This window comes from Neoarius graeffei, chromosome 2 (assembly GCF_027579695.1).
Source record: "Neoarius graeffei isolate fNeoGra1 chromosome 2, fNeoGra1.pri, whole genome shotgun sequence".
Taxonomy (NCBI): Eukaryota; Metazoa; Chordata; class Actinopteri; order Siluriformes; family Ariidae; genus Neoarius; species Neoarius graeffei.
The window spans coordinates 1,605,931-1,619,214 of record NC_083570.1 but is presented as its reverse complement, the minus strand read 5'-3'; the positions used below and the strand labels follow the sequence as shown (position 1 = coordinate 1,619,214).

Below are 13,284 nucleotides of genomic sequence, written 5' to 3'. Positions count from 1 at the left end.
GCTCTTTAAATCAACTCTTTTAAGTGAACAATGAGAGCAGACCACTGAGCTCTATATAAAATCTGAACAGCTCAGAGCCTAGTCCCCGGTGTCGAGACGAGTGAAGCCATCTGGCTGCCATCTTACCACTCACATCGTGTATTTGGTTTATGTGTTAAACCACTGTAGCCGATCAAACTTGTCCCAAGAAAAGTGTCTTGGCACTTTTACCTCCTATTTTCTCCACTTTACCCACATTCCTTACATATCTTTATAGTGCTCCCCTTCACTTTTATTATTATTTTTTCTTTTCCATTTCAGTCTCTGATCTTTTTTTTTTGAACGACTATTTCAACAGAAATTATTTCAGTTTTTCTCTTATACAGTGTATCTTTCTCTTTCATTCATTCACTCGTTTGTTTATTACCAACACAAAGGCTGTACAACACTTCCTTTCTATTTAGGACAGTTGTTGAAACAGGATTATTTTCTCATGATATTTGTCAAGTCAAGTTTATTTTTATAACGATTTTAACAATAGACATTGTCGCAAAGCGGCTTTACAGAATTTGAATGACTTTAAACATGAGCTAATTTTATCCCTAATCTATCCCCAATGAGCAAGCCTGTGGCGACGGTGGCAAGGACGACATGAGGAAGAAACCTCGAGCAAGAACCAGACTCAAAAGGGAACCCATCCTCATTTGGGTGATAACAAATCACCCAATATCTGCCATGATGCACACATAAGCCAAATACACCCGATGCGAGTGGTAAGATGGCAGCCAGATGGCTTCACTCTGACTAGTCTATGAGCTCTCCAGATTTTATATGGAGCTCAGTGGAGCAGATTGGATTATGTGATTCATTTTGGCGGAGAAGGCAGTGAACCATTTGGGAGTCGAAAGAATTGTTTCTTCTTAGTGGACTGAGCCAAATCCCCTTATTTCAGTATAAGTGTAGTTAACAAACCTGGCCAGCAGATGGTGATGTTACCATAATGATTCTGTTATCAGCGTATATATTTATGTCAAGGCTGATTTTTGAGCATGATCCTTAAATCCTCATCTCATCTCATCTCATCTCATCTCATTATCTGTAGCCGTTTTATCCTGTTCTACAGGGTCGCAGGCAAGCTGGATCCTATCCCAGCTGACTACGGGCGAAAGGCGGGGTACACCCTGGACAAGTCGCCAGGTCATCACAGGGCTGACACATAGACACAGACAACCATTTACACTCACATTCACACCTACGGTCAATTTAGAGTCACCAGTTAACCTAACCTGCATGTCTTTGGACTGTGGGGGAAACCGGAGCACCCGGAGGAAACCCACGTGGACACAGGGAGAACATGCAAACTCCACACAGAAAGGCCCTCGCCGGCCACGGGGCTCGAACCCAGACCTTCTTGCTGTGAGGCAACAGCGCTAACCACTACACCACCGTGCCGCCCCGAAAATAGAATACAATAAATATAATAAGAAGAAAATAAGAATGTTATGACGGAGTGCTCTGTGGAACATACATAATACACAGAATATGTATCAATATATAGCTCTGCAATATACACAATATGTATTGTATACTCTACAGTGTACAGAATGTGTATAAATGTACTGCACATTAGCAATATGTTGCATTATAATGAATGTGTTAATGTATACTGCACTAAAAATTGGTTGCACAAGAGAAACATGTATAACCGTATTGCACACAAGAAATATCTTGCACTGTAATGAGTATAATGAAATGTATATTTCACTGGAATTAGGTTGCACAAAGAAGTATCATTGCTTTAGAATGTACTGTTTATATTGTACTTAAGTTAGATGAAATTACATGAAGAGGTGTAAGAGATGTCAGAGATGGGGGGGAGGAGAGTGAGGTGGTGCCAATACCTAGTGGTTGTCTGTTGTTGTCTTTTATTGTTTGTTATTGTTACTGTTATTGTCCTGATTAAGAGCGCGAATGGTCTGAGGTAAGAAGCTCCTCCTTATTCTCTCTGTGTTGGCCTTGAGGAAGCAAAAGCTCTTCCCTGACCTCAACAGAGAGAAGAGTGCATGGTTGGGGTGGCTGAGGTCTTTCATTATTTTCCTGGCCTTGTCCGGCACCGCTTGGTGTAAACAGATTCCAGGTCAGGGAGCTTGGTGTGGATGATGCATTTGGCTGATGGAACCACTCTCTGGAGAGCCCGTCTGTCCTGCTTGGTGCTGTTCCCAAACCAGGAGGAGATGTTTCCTGTAAGGTTGTTATCAATGTTACAAGAGTAAAAGTTCCTGTGGCACCAGCTCTGGAGCTGGCTCTGGAGCAGAGGCTGCCCTGTTGGCCTCTTGAGTCTAAGTAACTCCCAAAAAATAATTATGGGTGTTCTCCTTCCTGAAAGCCTTTAAACAGGACTTGAACTCCTCCCCAAATGACTTGGAGCAACAGAGGCATGGGTGCTCCACTCTAACAAGGTGTTCAGCCCACCAGCATGCCAGTCCGGTGAGCCAAAAAAAATCATACAGCCAACCTACCAGGTCTCCGGAGGTTTGGGATCCACCAAGTCTTTGTGAAAGAAGTGGCACTGCAGTAGGAAGCCACTGGTCGTATGGTGCCGGAATGTCCAGCCTGATGTACTGGAGAAAGCACATGGATCCTGGCTTAAGTACCCTGACCTCAGCGTGGGACTGTGTGGTGTGCCTGTATCCTCCTGCTGCATCCAATGTGTAGGTGAAGTATTCTGTCAGTAATGCAGCATTGAGATGGATGTAAGTGCAGGGAGGTTTTATTTCCAAATGCGCTATGTACAGACAAACTGTGAGACAAGGTCAGAGTAAAAAAACTTAAACAAACAGAACTGAAACAAAACAAACAGAAAGTGGAATCATCAATCAGAAACATCAACCAGTCATTAAAACAGATTATTTAAACATGGCAAGAAACAAACATGACAGAAATCCTGACAACAGTGAGACAAAGATACAAGACTTTGTAAAGTGTAAGTGTTGGCAGCACCCTTTTAAGTGTGTGCTGATTGCTCTCCAAATCAGCAACAGGTGTATGCAATGATGAATTATTCCAAGTGTGTGTGCTATGCGCTCTGTGTGTATGGCCACGCACAGCTGCTCGAGCAATGCCAGGCTTGAGTGCACAAAAGTGTAACATCCTGTGGCGACAGTTGCAAATCTCATCTCATTATCTCTAGCCGCTTTATCCTGTTCCACAGGGTTGCAGGCAAGCTGGAGCCTATCCCAGCTGACTACGGGCAAAAGGCGGGGTACACCCTGGACAAGTCGCCAGGTCATCACAGGGCTGGCACATAGACACAGACAACCATTCACACTCACACCTATGGTCAATTTAGAGTCACCAGTTAACCTAACCTGCATGTCTTTGGACTGTGGGGGAAACCGGAGCACCCGGAGGAAACCCACGTTGACAACATGCAAACTCCGCACAGAAAGGCCCTCACCGGCCATGGGGCTCGAACCCGGACCTTCATGCTGTGAGGCGACAGTGCTAACCACTACACCACCGTGCCGCCCACAGTTGCAAATATTATTAAAAAGATTAAGTTCCATCGGACTGTAGCCAACCTTCATGGACATGGCCATAAGAGGAAAATTGATTACAGATTGAACAGCAGTAGAATGGTAGACAAAGAGCCAAGGACAACTTCCAAAGAGATAACAGTTGAACTCCAAGATTAAGGTTAATCAGTGTCTGATTGCATCCTCTATTACTTTTTGAGCAACAGTGGGCTCAATGAAAGGATTCCACTTTTGAAAGAAAAACTTTTAAAAAATAATAAAAAAGCCAGACTGGAATTTAGTAAAATTGTGTACTAACAAGCCACAATGCTCCTGGGAGCATATCCTTTGTACAGATTTGATAAAACTCAAGCTGACTGGCAAGTCATATCAACTCTATGTCCACAGCAAAAAATGAAGCTTTCAAAGAAGAGAACACCATACATAGTGTGAAACACAGAGGAGGCTTGGTTATAATTTGGGGCTGCTTTGCTGTATCTGGCATGGTGTGCCTTGAATCTGTGCAGGGCACAATGAAATCTCAAGACTATCAAGGAATTCTGGAATAAAACGTACTTCCCAGTGTCAGATAGCTCTGTCTCAGTTGCAGGTCATGGATCCTCTAACAGAAAAAAAAGCCAAAACACACAACTAAAAGCACCCAAGAATGGCGAAGAAAAAAACATTGGACTATTCTGAAGTGGCCTTCTATGAGCCTTGATCTGAATACTATCAAATATCTCTGAAAGAGCTGAAACATGCAGTGTGGAGAAGGCACCCTTCAAAACTGAGACAGTTCGAGCAGTTTGTTCAGGAAGTGTGGGCCAAACGACCTGTTGGCAGATGCAGAAATCTCATTGTGGCAGCGGGCGCGTGGTCAAGCACCAGTCTCTGACAGGAGGGCGGAGTCAGGGAAGGTAAGTGGCAGAATCACTACACCTGAGAGCAATTAACCTGTGTTTGTGTGTCTTCCCAGGGACCACGCCCTATATAAGGAGGGAGAGCGAGAGCAGAAATGATTATCCCTGAACAAGACGCCAGTCGGGTGTGTGTCTGTTCAAGTTCAGAATTGCGAAACTGAAAAGTGGAGCAATAAACGCTATTTTGAACCTGATCTCTGTCCTGCCGTCCTCTTTGCTCCACCCACCAATACTGAACCACTACAGTGGTGCCGAAACCCGGGGGTATTGTGGAGCACAGCAGCTGATCAGCCCCATGGAGTCCTCCCCGTTCGCCGACCTGGTCCACACCCTCACCACGGCCCAGCAAAGCCAGCACCAGGCGCTAGTCACCCTCCGAAAGGAACAAGAACGGTGGTTCAAGGCCCTGGTGCTGGCCCAGCAAGAAGATCAGGAGGTGTTCCGGAACCTCCTCGCGTCGGCGGGGTCCACCAGCCCTCCCACCGCGGGCCCGTCCCCCCTCACCGTAACCAAGATGGGTCCGCAGGACAACCGTGAGGCATTTATCACGCTCTTCGAGCAAGTCGCAGAGGCCTCGGTGTGGCCGATGGAGCAGCGTGCAGCACACCTCCTTCCCCTGCTAATGGGAGAGGCGCAGCTGGCCGCACTACAACTCCCCGCCAACCGCCAGCTGGCCTACACGGACCTCCGCCGGGCCGTTCTCCAGCGCGTGGGGTGCACCCCGGAACAGCAGTGCCAGCGTTTCCGCGCCTTGTGCTTGGAGGAAGTCGGCCGGCCGTTCGCCTTTGGCCAGCAACTCCGGGACGCCTAGTGGCGGTGGCTGAGGGCCAACAACCGCGACGCCGAGGAGATCGTCGATCAGGTGGTGCTGGAGCAGTTCGTTGTGCGCTTGCCAGCAGGAACCGCAGAGTGGGTCCAGTGCCACCGCCGGGCGTCGCTGGATCAGGCCATCGAGCTGGCGGTGGACCATTTGGCGGCTGTTCCGGTGGCAGGACAGCAGACTGCGTCTTCTCTTCTCTCCTCTTCTCTCTCTCTCTCTCCCCCTCCTCCTGTGTCCCGTCCTCGCACCGTTCCCCCACCGCGGAGGCAGGGGCCGGCACCACCCCAGCTGGCCCACCGCACCCGCGGTGCCCTCCCGTTTCTCCCTTCTGTGTCTGTCTCTCCCCCCCCCCCCCCCCAGGTGAGTGAGCCCCAGAACACCGGTGCAGAGAGGAAGCCCGGGCCGGTTTGCTGGCACTGCGGGGAACCGGGCCACCTCCAACAGCAGTGCACAGCAATGGAGGTGGGTGCAGTGGTTCAGATCCCCAACGCGCCAGAAGCGGCCCTCGATCAGGCCGGAGCGTATCGCATGCCGGTGAGTATCCAAGGGGGTACATATCAGGCGTTGGTGGATTCCGGTTGTAATCAGTCCTCAATTCACCAAAGCCTGGTGCAAAACGAGGCATTGGGGGGAGCACAGGGGGTGAAGGTGTTGTGTGTGCACGTGGACGTTCACAGCTACCCTTTGGTGTCAGTCCACATTTTTTTCCGAGGGGAAAAATTTATAGTGAAGGCGGCGGTTAATCCTCGCCTTACCCACTCCTTAATTTTGGGGACCGATTGGCCGGGATTTTGGGATTTAATGACACGCTTAGTAGAGATTGGGTCCTGCCATTTAGCAGGGGGAGGTCCCGGTGTCGCTTTGGCGGGAGCAGCTGTCACAGAGCCGTCTACATCATCTCCGCGTCAGAGTGAGGAGCCGCCGGCTCCTCCTCTCTCTATTGGGGAATCCCTCGCAGATTTCCCATTAGAGCAGTCACGAGATGAGACTCTGCGACATGCGTTTGACCAAGTGAGAGTAATCGATGGTCAAACGCTCCAGCCGAACGCCACCCCGTCCTTCCCCTACTTCGCGATTATGAAGGATAGGTTATACCGAGTGACGCAGGACACTCAAACTATAGAGCGAGTCACGCAACTTTTAATTCCAAAGAGACGCCGGGAATTGGTATTCCAGGCGGCTCACTTTAATCCCATGGCTGGACACTTAAGGCAGGATAAGACACTAGCCCGAATAATGGCCTGATTCTATTGGCCGGGGATTCGCGGCGATGTTCGTAGGTGGTGTATGGCGTGCCGCAAATGCCAGTTAGTAAATCCAGCGGCCATTCCAAAAGCGACTTTGCGCCCTCTACCTTTAATCGAGACCCCGTTTGAAAGAGTTGGGATGGATCTCATTGGGCCATTAGATCGGTCAGCACGAGGGTACCACTTTATATTAGTTCTGGTGGACTATGCAACGCGATACCCGGAAGCAGTGCCTCTGCGCAATATCTCAGCACGCAGTATTGCGGAGGCGCTCTTCCGTGTTATCTCCCGAGTTGGAATCCCGAAAGAGATTCTGACTGATCAAGGCACCACGTTTATGTCACGGACACTGCGCAAACTGTATGGGTTATTGGGGATTAAGCCGATCCGCACCAGCGTGTATCACCCACAAACGGACGGCTTAGTTGAGCGGTTCAATCGCACCCTCAAGAATATAATTAAAAAATTTGTAAGTGAGGACGCACGTAATTGGGATAAGTGGCTCGAGCCCTTGCTGTTTTCAGTGCGAGAGGTCCCCCAAGCCTCCACGGAGTTCTCCCCGTTCGAATTATTATATGGGCATAAGCCGTGTGGCATTCTAGATGTGCTGCAGGAAAATTGGGAGGAGGTACCTTCACAAAGCAAAAACGAAATTCAATACATTATGGACCTGCACCCAAAACTCCACACCCTCACCCACTTAACCCAGGAGAATTTGCGGCAGGCCCAAGAACGACAAACCCACCTGTACGACAAGGGTACGCGCCTTAGAGAGTTCACACCGGGAGTGAAAGTACTCGTACTGTTGCCCACATCGAGCTCCAAATTGGTCGCCAAGTGGCAAGGACCCTTTGAGGTCACATGGCGAGTCGGGGACGTCGACTATGAGGTGAAGCAAATGGACAGGGGTGGGGCGCTACAGATTTACCACCTCAATCTGCTTAAACTCTGGAATGAGGAGGTCCCCATGGCATTGGTGTCAGTGGTTCCGGAGAAGGCAGAGCTGGGGCCAGAGGTTCAAAAAGGGGCACTGGCGTCGGGTATCCCTCCGGTCCCCTGTGGAGACCACCTCTCCCCGACCCAACTCATGGAGGTCGCCCAGTTGCAGACCGAATTTTCGGATGTGTTCTCGCACCTACCCAGTCGTACTAACCTCATAGAGCACCACATAGAGACACCCCCGGGGGTGGTAGTCCGTAGCCGCCCTTACAGGCTACCCAAACACAAAAAAAAGGTGGTTCGGGAAGAACTCGAGGCCATGCTCGAAATGGGCATCATCGAGGAGTCCCACAGTGACTGGAGCAGCCCGGTGGTCGTGGTACCCAAGGCCGACAGGTCAGTCCGGTTCTGTGTGGACTATAGAAAAGTCAATGCGGCATCTAAATTTGATGCGTACCCAATGCCTCGGATTGATGAGTTGCTTGATCGACTAGGCATGGCTCGCTTTTATTCGAAACTGGATCTGACAAAGGGATACTGGCAGGTCCCCTTGACTTCTCTATCCCGAGAAAAAACGGTCTTTTCCACACCGTTCAGATTACACCAATTTGTCACACTTCCTTTTGGGCTGTTTGGGGAGCCCGCTACGTTTCAGCAGCTGATGGACAGGGTCCTCCGCCCCCACGCCACGTATGCGGCCGCTTACCTAGATGACATCATCGTCCATAGTAATGACTGGCCGAGGCACCTCGAACATCTAAGGGCCGTCCTTAGGTCGCTGAGGCGAGTGGGGCTCAGCCAACCCAAAGAAGTGTGCGATTGGGCGGGTGGAAGTACGGTATCTGGGCTTCCACTTGAGCAACGGGCAGGTGCGTCCCCAAATTAATAACATGGCAGCAATTGCGGCCTGCCCGAGGCCCAAGACCAAAAAGGGGGTGAGACAGTTCCTGGGGCTGGCTGGCTATTACCGTAGGTTTATACCTAATTATTCAGACATTACCTACCCACTGACTGATCTCACTAAAAAGGGGGCACCAGATCCGGTCCAGTGGACGGAACAATGCCAGCGGGCTTTTTCTGAGGTAAAGGCTGCACTGTGTGGGGGGCCACTTTTACACTCCCCTGACTTTTCTCTCCCCTTTATGTTGCAGACCGATGTGTCGGACAGAGTGCTGGGGGCTGTTTTGTCCCAGGAGGTGGAGGGGGAGGACCGCCCCGTCCTGTATATCAGCAGGAAGCTGTCGATGCGTGAGGGGCGCTACAGCACCATAGAGAAAGAGTGTCTGGCCATCAAGTGGGTGGTCCTCGCCCTCCGGTACTACCTGCTGGGGCGTCCTTTCACCCTGTGTTCGGACCACGCACCCCTCCAGTGGCTCCACCGCATGAAGGATGCCAACATGCGGATCACCCGTTGGTATCTGGCACTCCAACCCTTTAATTTCAAGGTGGTCCACGGGCCGGGGGCGCAGATAGTCATGGCGGACTTCCTCTCCCGTCAAGGAGGGGGGGAGTCGGCTGCAGGCCGAACGGCTGCCCGGCCTGAGTCGGGCGGTGGGGGTATGTGGCAGCAGGGGCGTGGTCAAGCGCCGGTCTGTGACAGGAGGGCGGAGTCAGGGAAGGTAAGTGGCAGAATCACTACATCTGAGAGCAATTAACCTGTGTTTATGTGTCTTCCCAGGGACCGTGCCCTATATAAGGAGGGAGAGCGAGAGCGGAAATGATGATCCCTGAACAAGACGCCAGTCGTGTGTGTGTCTGTTCGAATTCAGAATTGCGAAACTGAAAAGTGTAGCAATAAATGTTATTTTGAACCTGATCTCTGTCCTGCCGTCCTCTGTGCTACACCCACCAATACTGAACCGCTACACTCATTAAGAGCGACAGAGATTGCTTGTTAGCAGTGAATGCTCCGAAAGGTTGTGCAACAAAATATTAATTTATGGGTGCCATCATTTTTGTCCATGCCATTTTCATTTGTTTTGTGAAGTAAAATATTCAGTTGAATCAACAATCAAAAGCATAGTCTGATTTGTGTTAAACATGGAATAAACAATAATGGATGCCTTTAGCTTTTGTCGGTTTATCAGGGGCATGACTAAGAGAATTTGCACCAGGAGATAAAGTCCTCATTTTACTACCCACCTCAAGCTCAAAATTACTCACCAAGTGGCAAGGGCCCTTTGAGGTCATATGGCGAATTGAGGAGATCGACTATGAGGTCAAACATCCAGATAGAGGCAACATGTCAAATTGACCACCTCAATCTCCTGAAACCATGGAGAGTGGAGGTTCCTGTGGCTCTGGCAAGGGTAGTTCCAGAAAGAGTGGAGCTGGAACTGGACATAAGTCTAAAAAGTGTGACCCAATTCACCCCGGTCCCCTGTGGAGACCACCTCTCACCGTCCCAGAGAGCACGGGTTATTAGGTTGCAGGAGGAATTCTGCGATGTGTTCTCACCCCTCCCTGGTCACACTGACCTCATAGAACACCACATTGAGACTCCCCCAAGAGTGGTGGTGCGCAGCCAACTGTATCGGCTTCCCGAGCACAAGAAAAATGTGGTTCAGGACGAACTCGAGGATATGTTTAAGATGGGAGTAATTGAGGAGTCGCACAGCAACTGGAGCAGCCTGGTGGTCTAAATTTGACGCATAGCTGATGTCTCACATTGATGAACTGCTCAATCGGTTTGTTGTGGCTCACTGTTACTCGACACTGGATTTAGCAAAAGGATATTGGCAGATCCCCTTGACTCCAGTATCCTGCAGCAACATGGCCTTTTCCACTCTGTTTGGTTTACACCAATTTGTTACCCTTCCATTCAGGTTGTTTGGGACCCCAGCATCGTTTCAGTGTCTCATGGACCAAATTCTCCATCCCCACAATCCGTATGTGGTGGCCTACTTAGATTACATAATCATTCATAGTAATGACTGGGATCAGCATCTACAACATCTCAGAGTGGTCCTGAGGTCGCTGAGGAGCGCTGGGCTCACAGCAAACCTGAACAAGTTTGCAATTGGATGGGTGCAAGTATGGCATCTGGGCTTTTACTTGGGTCATGGGCAGGAACATCCCCAAATTGATAAGACTGCAATGAATTCAGCCTACCTGAGACCTGAGACCAAAAAGGGAGTGAGGCAGTTCCTGAGGCTGGCTGACTATTATAGGCAGTTCGTGCCTAACTTTTTGGACAACTCCAGTCCACTGACTGACCTCACTAAAACAGGGACGCCAAATCCGATCCAGTGGACGGAGCCATGCGAACGGGCTTTTGCTCAGGTAAAAGCAGTTTTGTTTGGGGGCCTGCTATTGCATTCTCCTGACTTTTCTCTCCCTTTTTTTTTTTTTACAGACTGATGTGCTGGACATAGAACTGGGGGCTGTTTTGTCCCAGGTGGTGGAAGAGGAGGAGCACCTGGTGCTGTACATCAGCCAGAAGCTATCCATGTGACAGTCAAAGTACAGCACAGTGGAAAAGGAATGTCTGGAAATCAAGTGGGTGGTCCTCACTCTCCTGTACTAGCTGCTTGAACGCCCATTCACTCTTTGTTCCAACCATGCCCCACTCCAGTGGCTCCACCACATGAAGGATGCCAACACGCGGATCACTCATTGGTATCGGCCCTTCAACCCTTTAAATTCGAGGTGGTCCACAGGCCAAGGACACAGATGCTGGTGGCGGATTACCTCCACCACCGGGGGGAAGTCAGCTGCAGGCCAGACGGCTCCCCGGCCTGAGTCGGGCGGTGGGGGTATGTGGCAATGAGGGTGTGATCGAACGTCGGCTGTGAACAGCAAGGAGTCAGGTTGAACCAGTAGATAATGTGTGATGAAGTGCACCTGTGTCTAATTACTGGCTGTCTATTAACCTGTTTCTCTGTGTCTTTCAGACAGCCAGGAACAAGAGAGAACTGTAACACCCCAACGTGTGTGTGTGTGTGTGTGTGTGTGTGTGTGTATAATGTGCCTACTAATGAGCAAAAGTCACTGAAAAGTGTGAATAAAACCGACGCATACCGTGAATTGCAGCGCCTGCTTCCAGTTTGTCACTGACCACTCCCACAAAAGTATTACACACTGATTTATTTGAACTGTTCTTATTCTGTGGCAAAATGATTGTACAACATACCTCTTCAATAAAAAAAACAAGAATTTGGCACCAAAGTTTTAATTTATTTGGGGTTTTCTGAAATCAACATTATGCAGACATCAAAACAATACATACTTACTTGTAATTTAACGAATTACAGAATAATAGGTGTTTTTCTTTGTTTAATGCCTTCTTTGGTCTTTTGTTTCCCCAAGGCATGACATCATATTCTTCAGCTGTAAATAGAACCTGAGGGGGCGTGATTAATTTCTTAGCTATAAATGTATCTGATTTGTCTGACCTATCCTTCATTTGACCACAATGCAACAGAGACTTCTTTTAAAAATCCATGTATTCATGAATCAGACAGAGTTAAACCAATTTGATGGCTGTGTGTATTTCTCCTGTTCAGAAAGATCTGCATCTCCTGTAATTTATGTCTTACTGTACGTATGTGCGACTGCTGTGGTTCTGCTAACAGTGTGTGGAAATCTGCTTGTCATCGTGTCTGTTCTTCACTTCAAGCAGCTTCACACACCAACCAACATGCTCCTGCTCTCTCTGGCGGTGTCGGATTGCTTAATTGGTGCTTTAGTGATGCCGCCAGTGTTAATCCGGGCCATCGAGTTATGCTGGATATTTGATAAGGGGTACTGTGTCAGACATTTGATGATTACTTATGTTCTCATATGCCTATCCATCTATAATATCGCCCTGATCGCTGTGGATCGGTATTTGGCTCTCTCAAACCCGTTTTTCTACATAAACACAATCTCTAGGAGGACAATGAGCATTGTGGTTTTTTCCAACTGGTGTGCTTCTCTGGTGTATAACATATCACTCTGTTATTTCAATGGACTCTTCACAAGCTCTGTAATGTGTCCTGGAGAGTGTTATCTTTTTCTGAATGAGGTTTGGTCTGTAATTGATCTTGTAATAACATTTATCTTTCCATGTTCTGTCATAATCATATTGTATACTGGGGTTTTTGCGATTGCTAAGAAACATGCCACTGCTATCAGAGAGCTTAATAATCACACACGGCCTGAAACACAGAAAATCACGTCACACTCGATGAAATCTGAGAGAAAAGCAGCTAAAGTCCTCGGCATTTTAGTGTCTGTGTTCCTGGTGTGTTTACTTCCATATTTCGTTTACAGTTTATTCGGTGACATTATTGAACTACAGACAGAAACATTTCTGAAAGTTGTTATCGTGATTTATCTTAATTCAACCATTAATCCGGTTATTTATGCTCTGTTTTACCCGTGGTTTAGGAGATGTGTTAAATTGATTATAACTCTGCAAATATTCCAAACTGACTCAGCATTAATCAATATTCTTTCATGAATGTGGTTCAGATGATATATATGTATGTTTTTGTCTTTATTTAACAGTGGAATTATTCAAATTATTAATGTTTAAGAATAAAGAAGCGACATATTCAATATCTTGAATGTTCAGTGTTTGTGATTCTGCACTATTTGCAGGTCACTATTAGAATTTCAACAAATTTTTGACATTGATCATGTTAACTTCATGACAGACAAAATATTGTCATTTATGCCCAATATGAAGTCACGCTTGGAAATCTCTTTTAATTAGCTCTGCAACATCACCTGACTTCAGCTAGTTTGAAAGAAACAGGGACGATAATCATTAACCTCTCATGGTTTCACAATGTGGCAGTGATATGACAATGTAAATGCTAGGTATTTGTGAAGATGGTCCTGAATTCATAGGCATTGCCTCAGAGGGCATTGAGGAATGC

General features: G+C 48.1%; 1 protein-coding gene across 1 annotated transcript; it reads left to right on the top strand.

The window, feature by feature from the left end:
- Positions 1-11,864: 11,864 nt before the first annotated feature.
- Positions 11,865-12,863, top strand: LOC132870995 (trace amine-associated receptor 13c-like). Its single transcript, XM_060905102.1, has one exon. The coding sequence runs from the start codon at positions 11,871-11,873 to the stop codon at positions 12,861-12,863; it is 993 nt and encodes a 330-aa protein (XP_060761085.1). The 5' UTR covers positions 11,865-11,870.
- Positions 12,864-13,284: the final 421 nt, after the last annotated feature.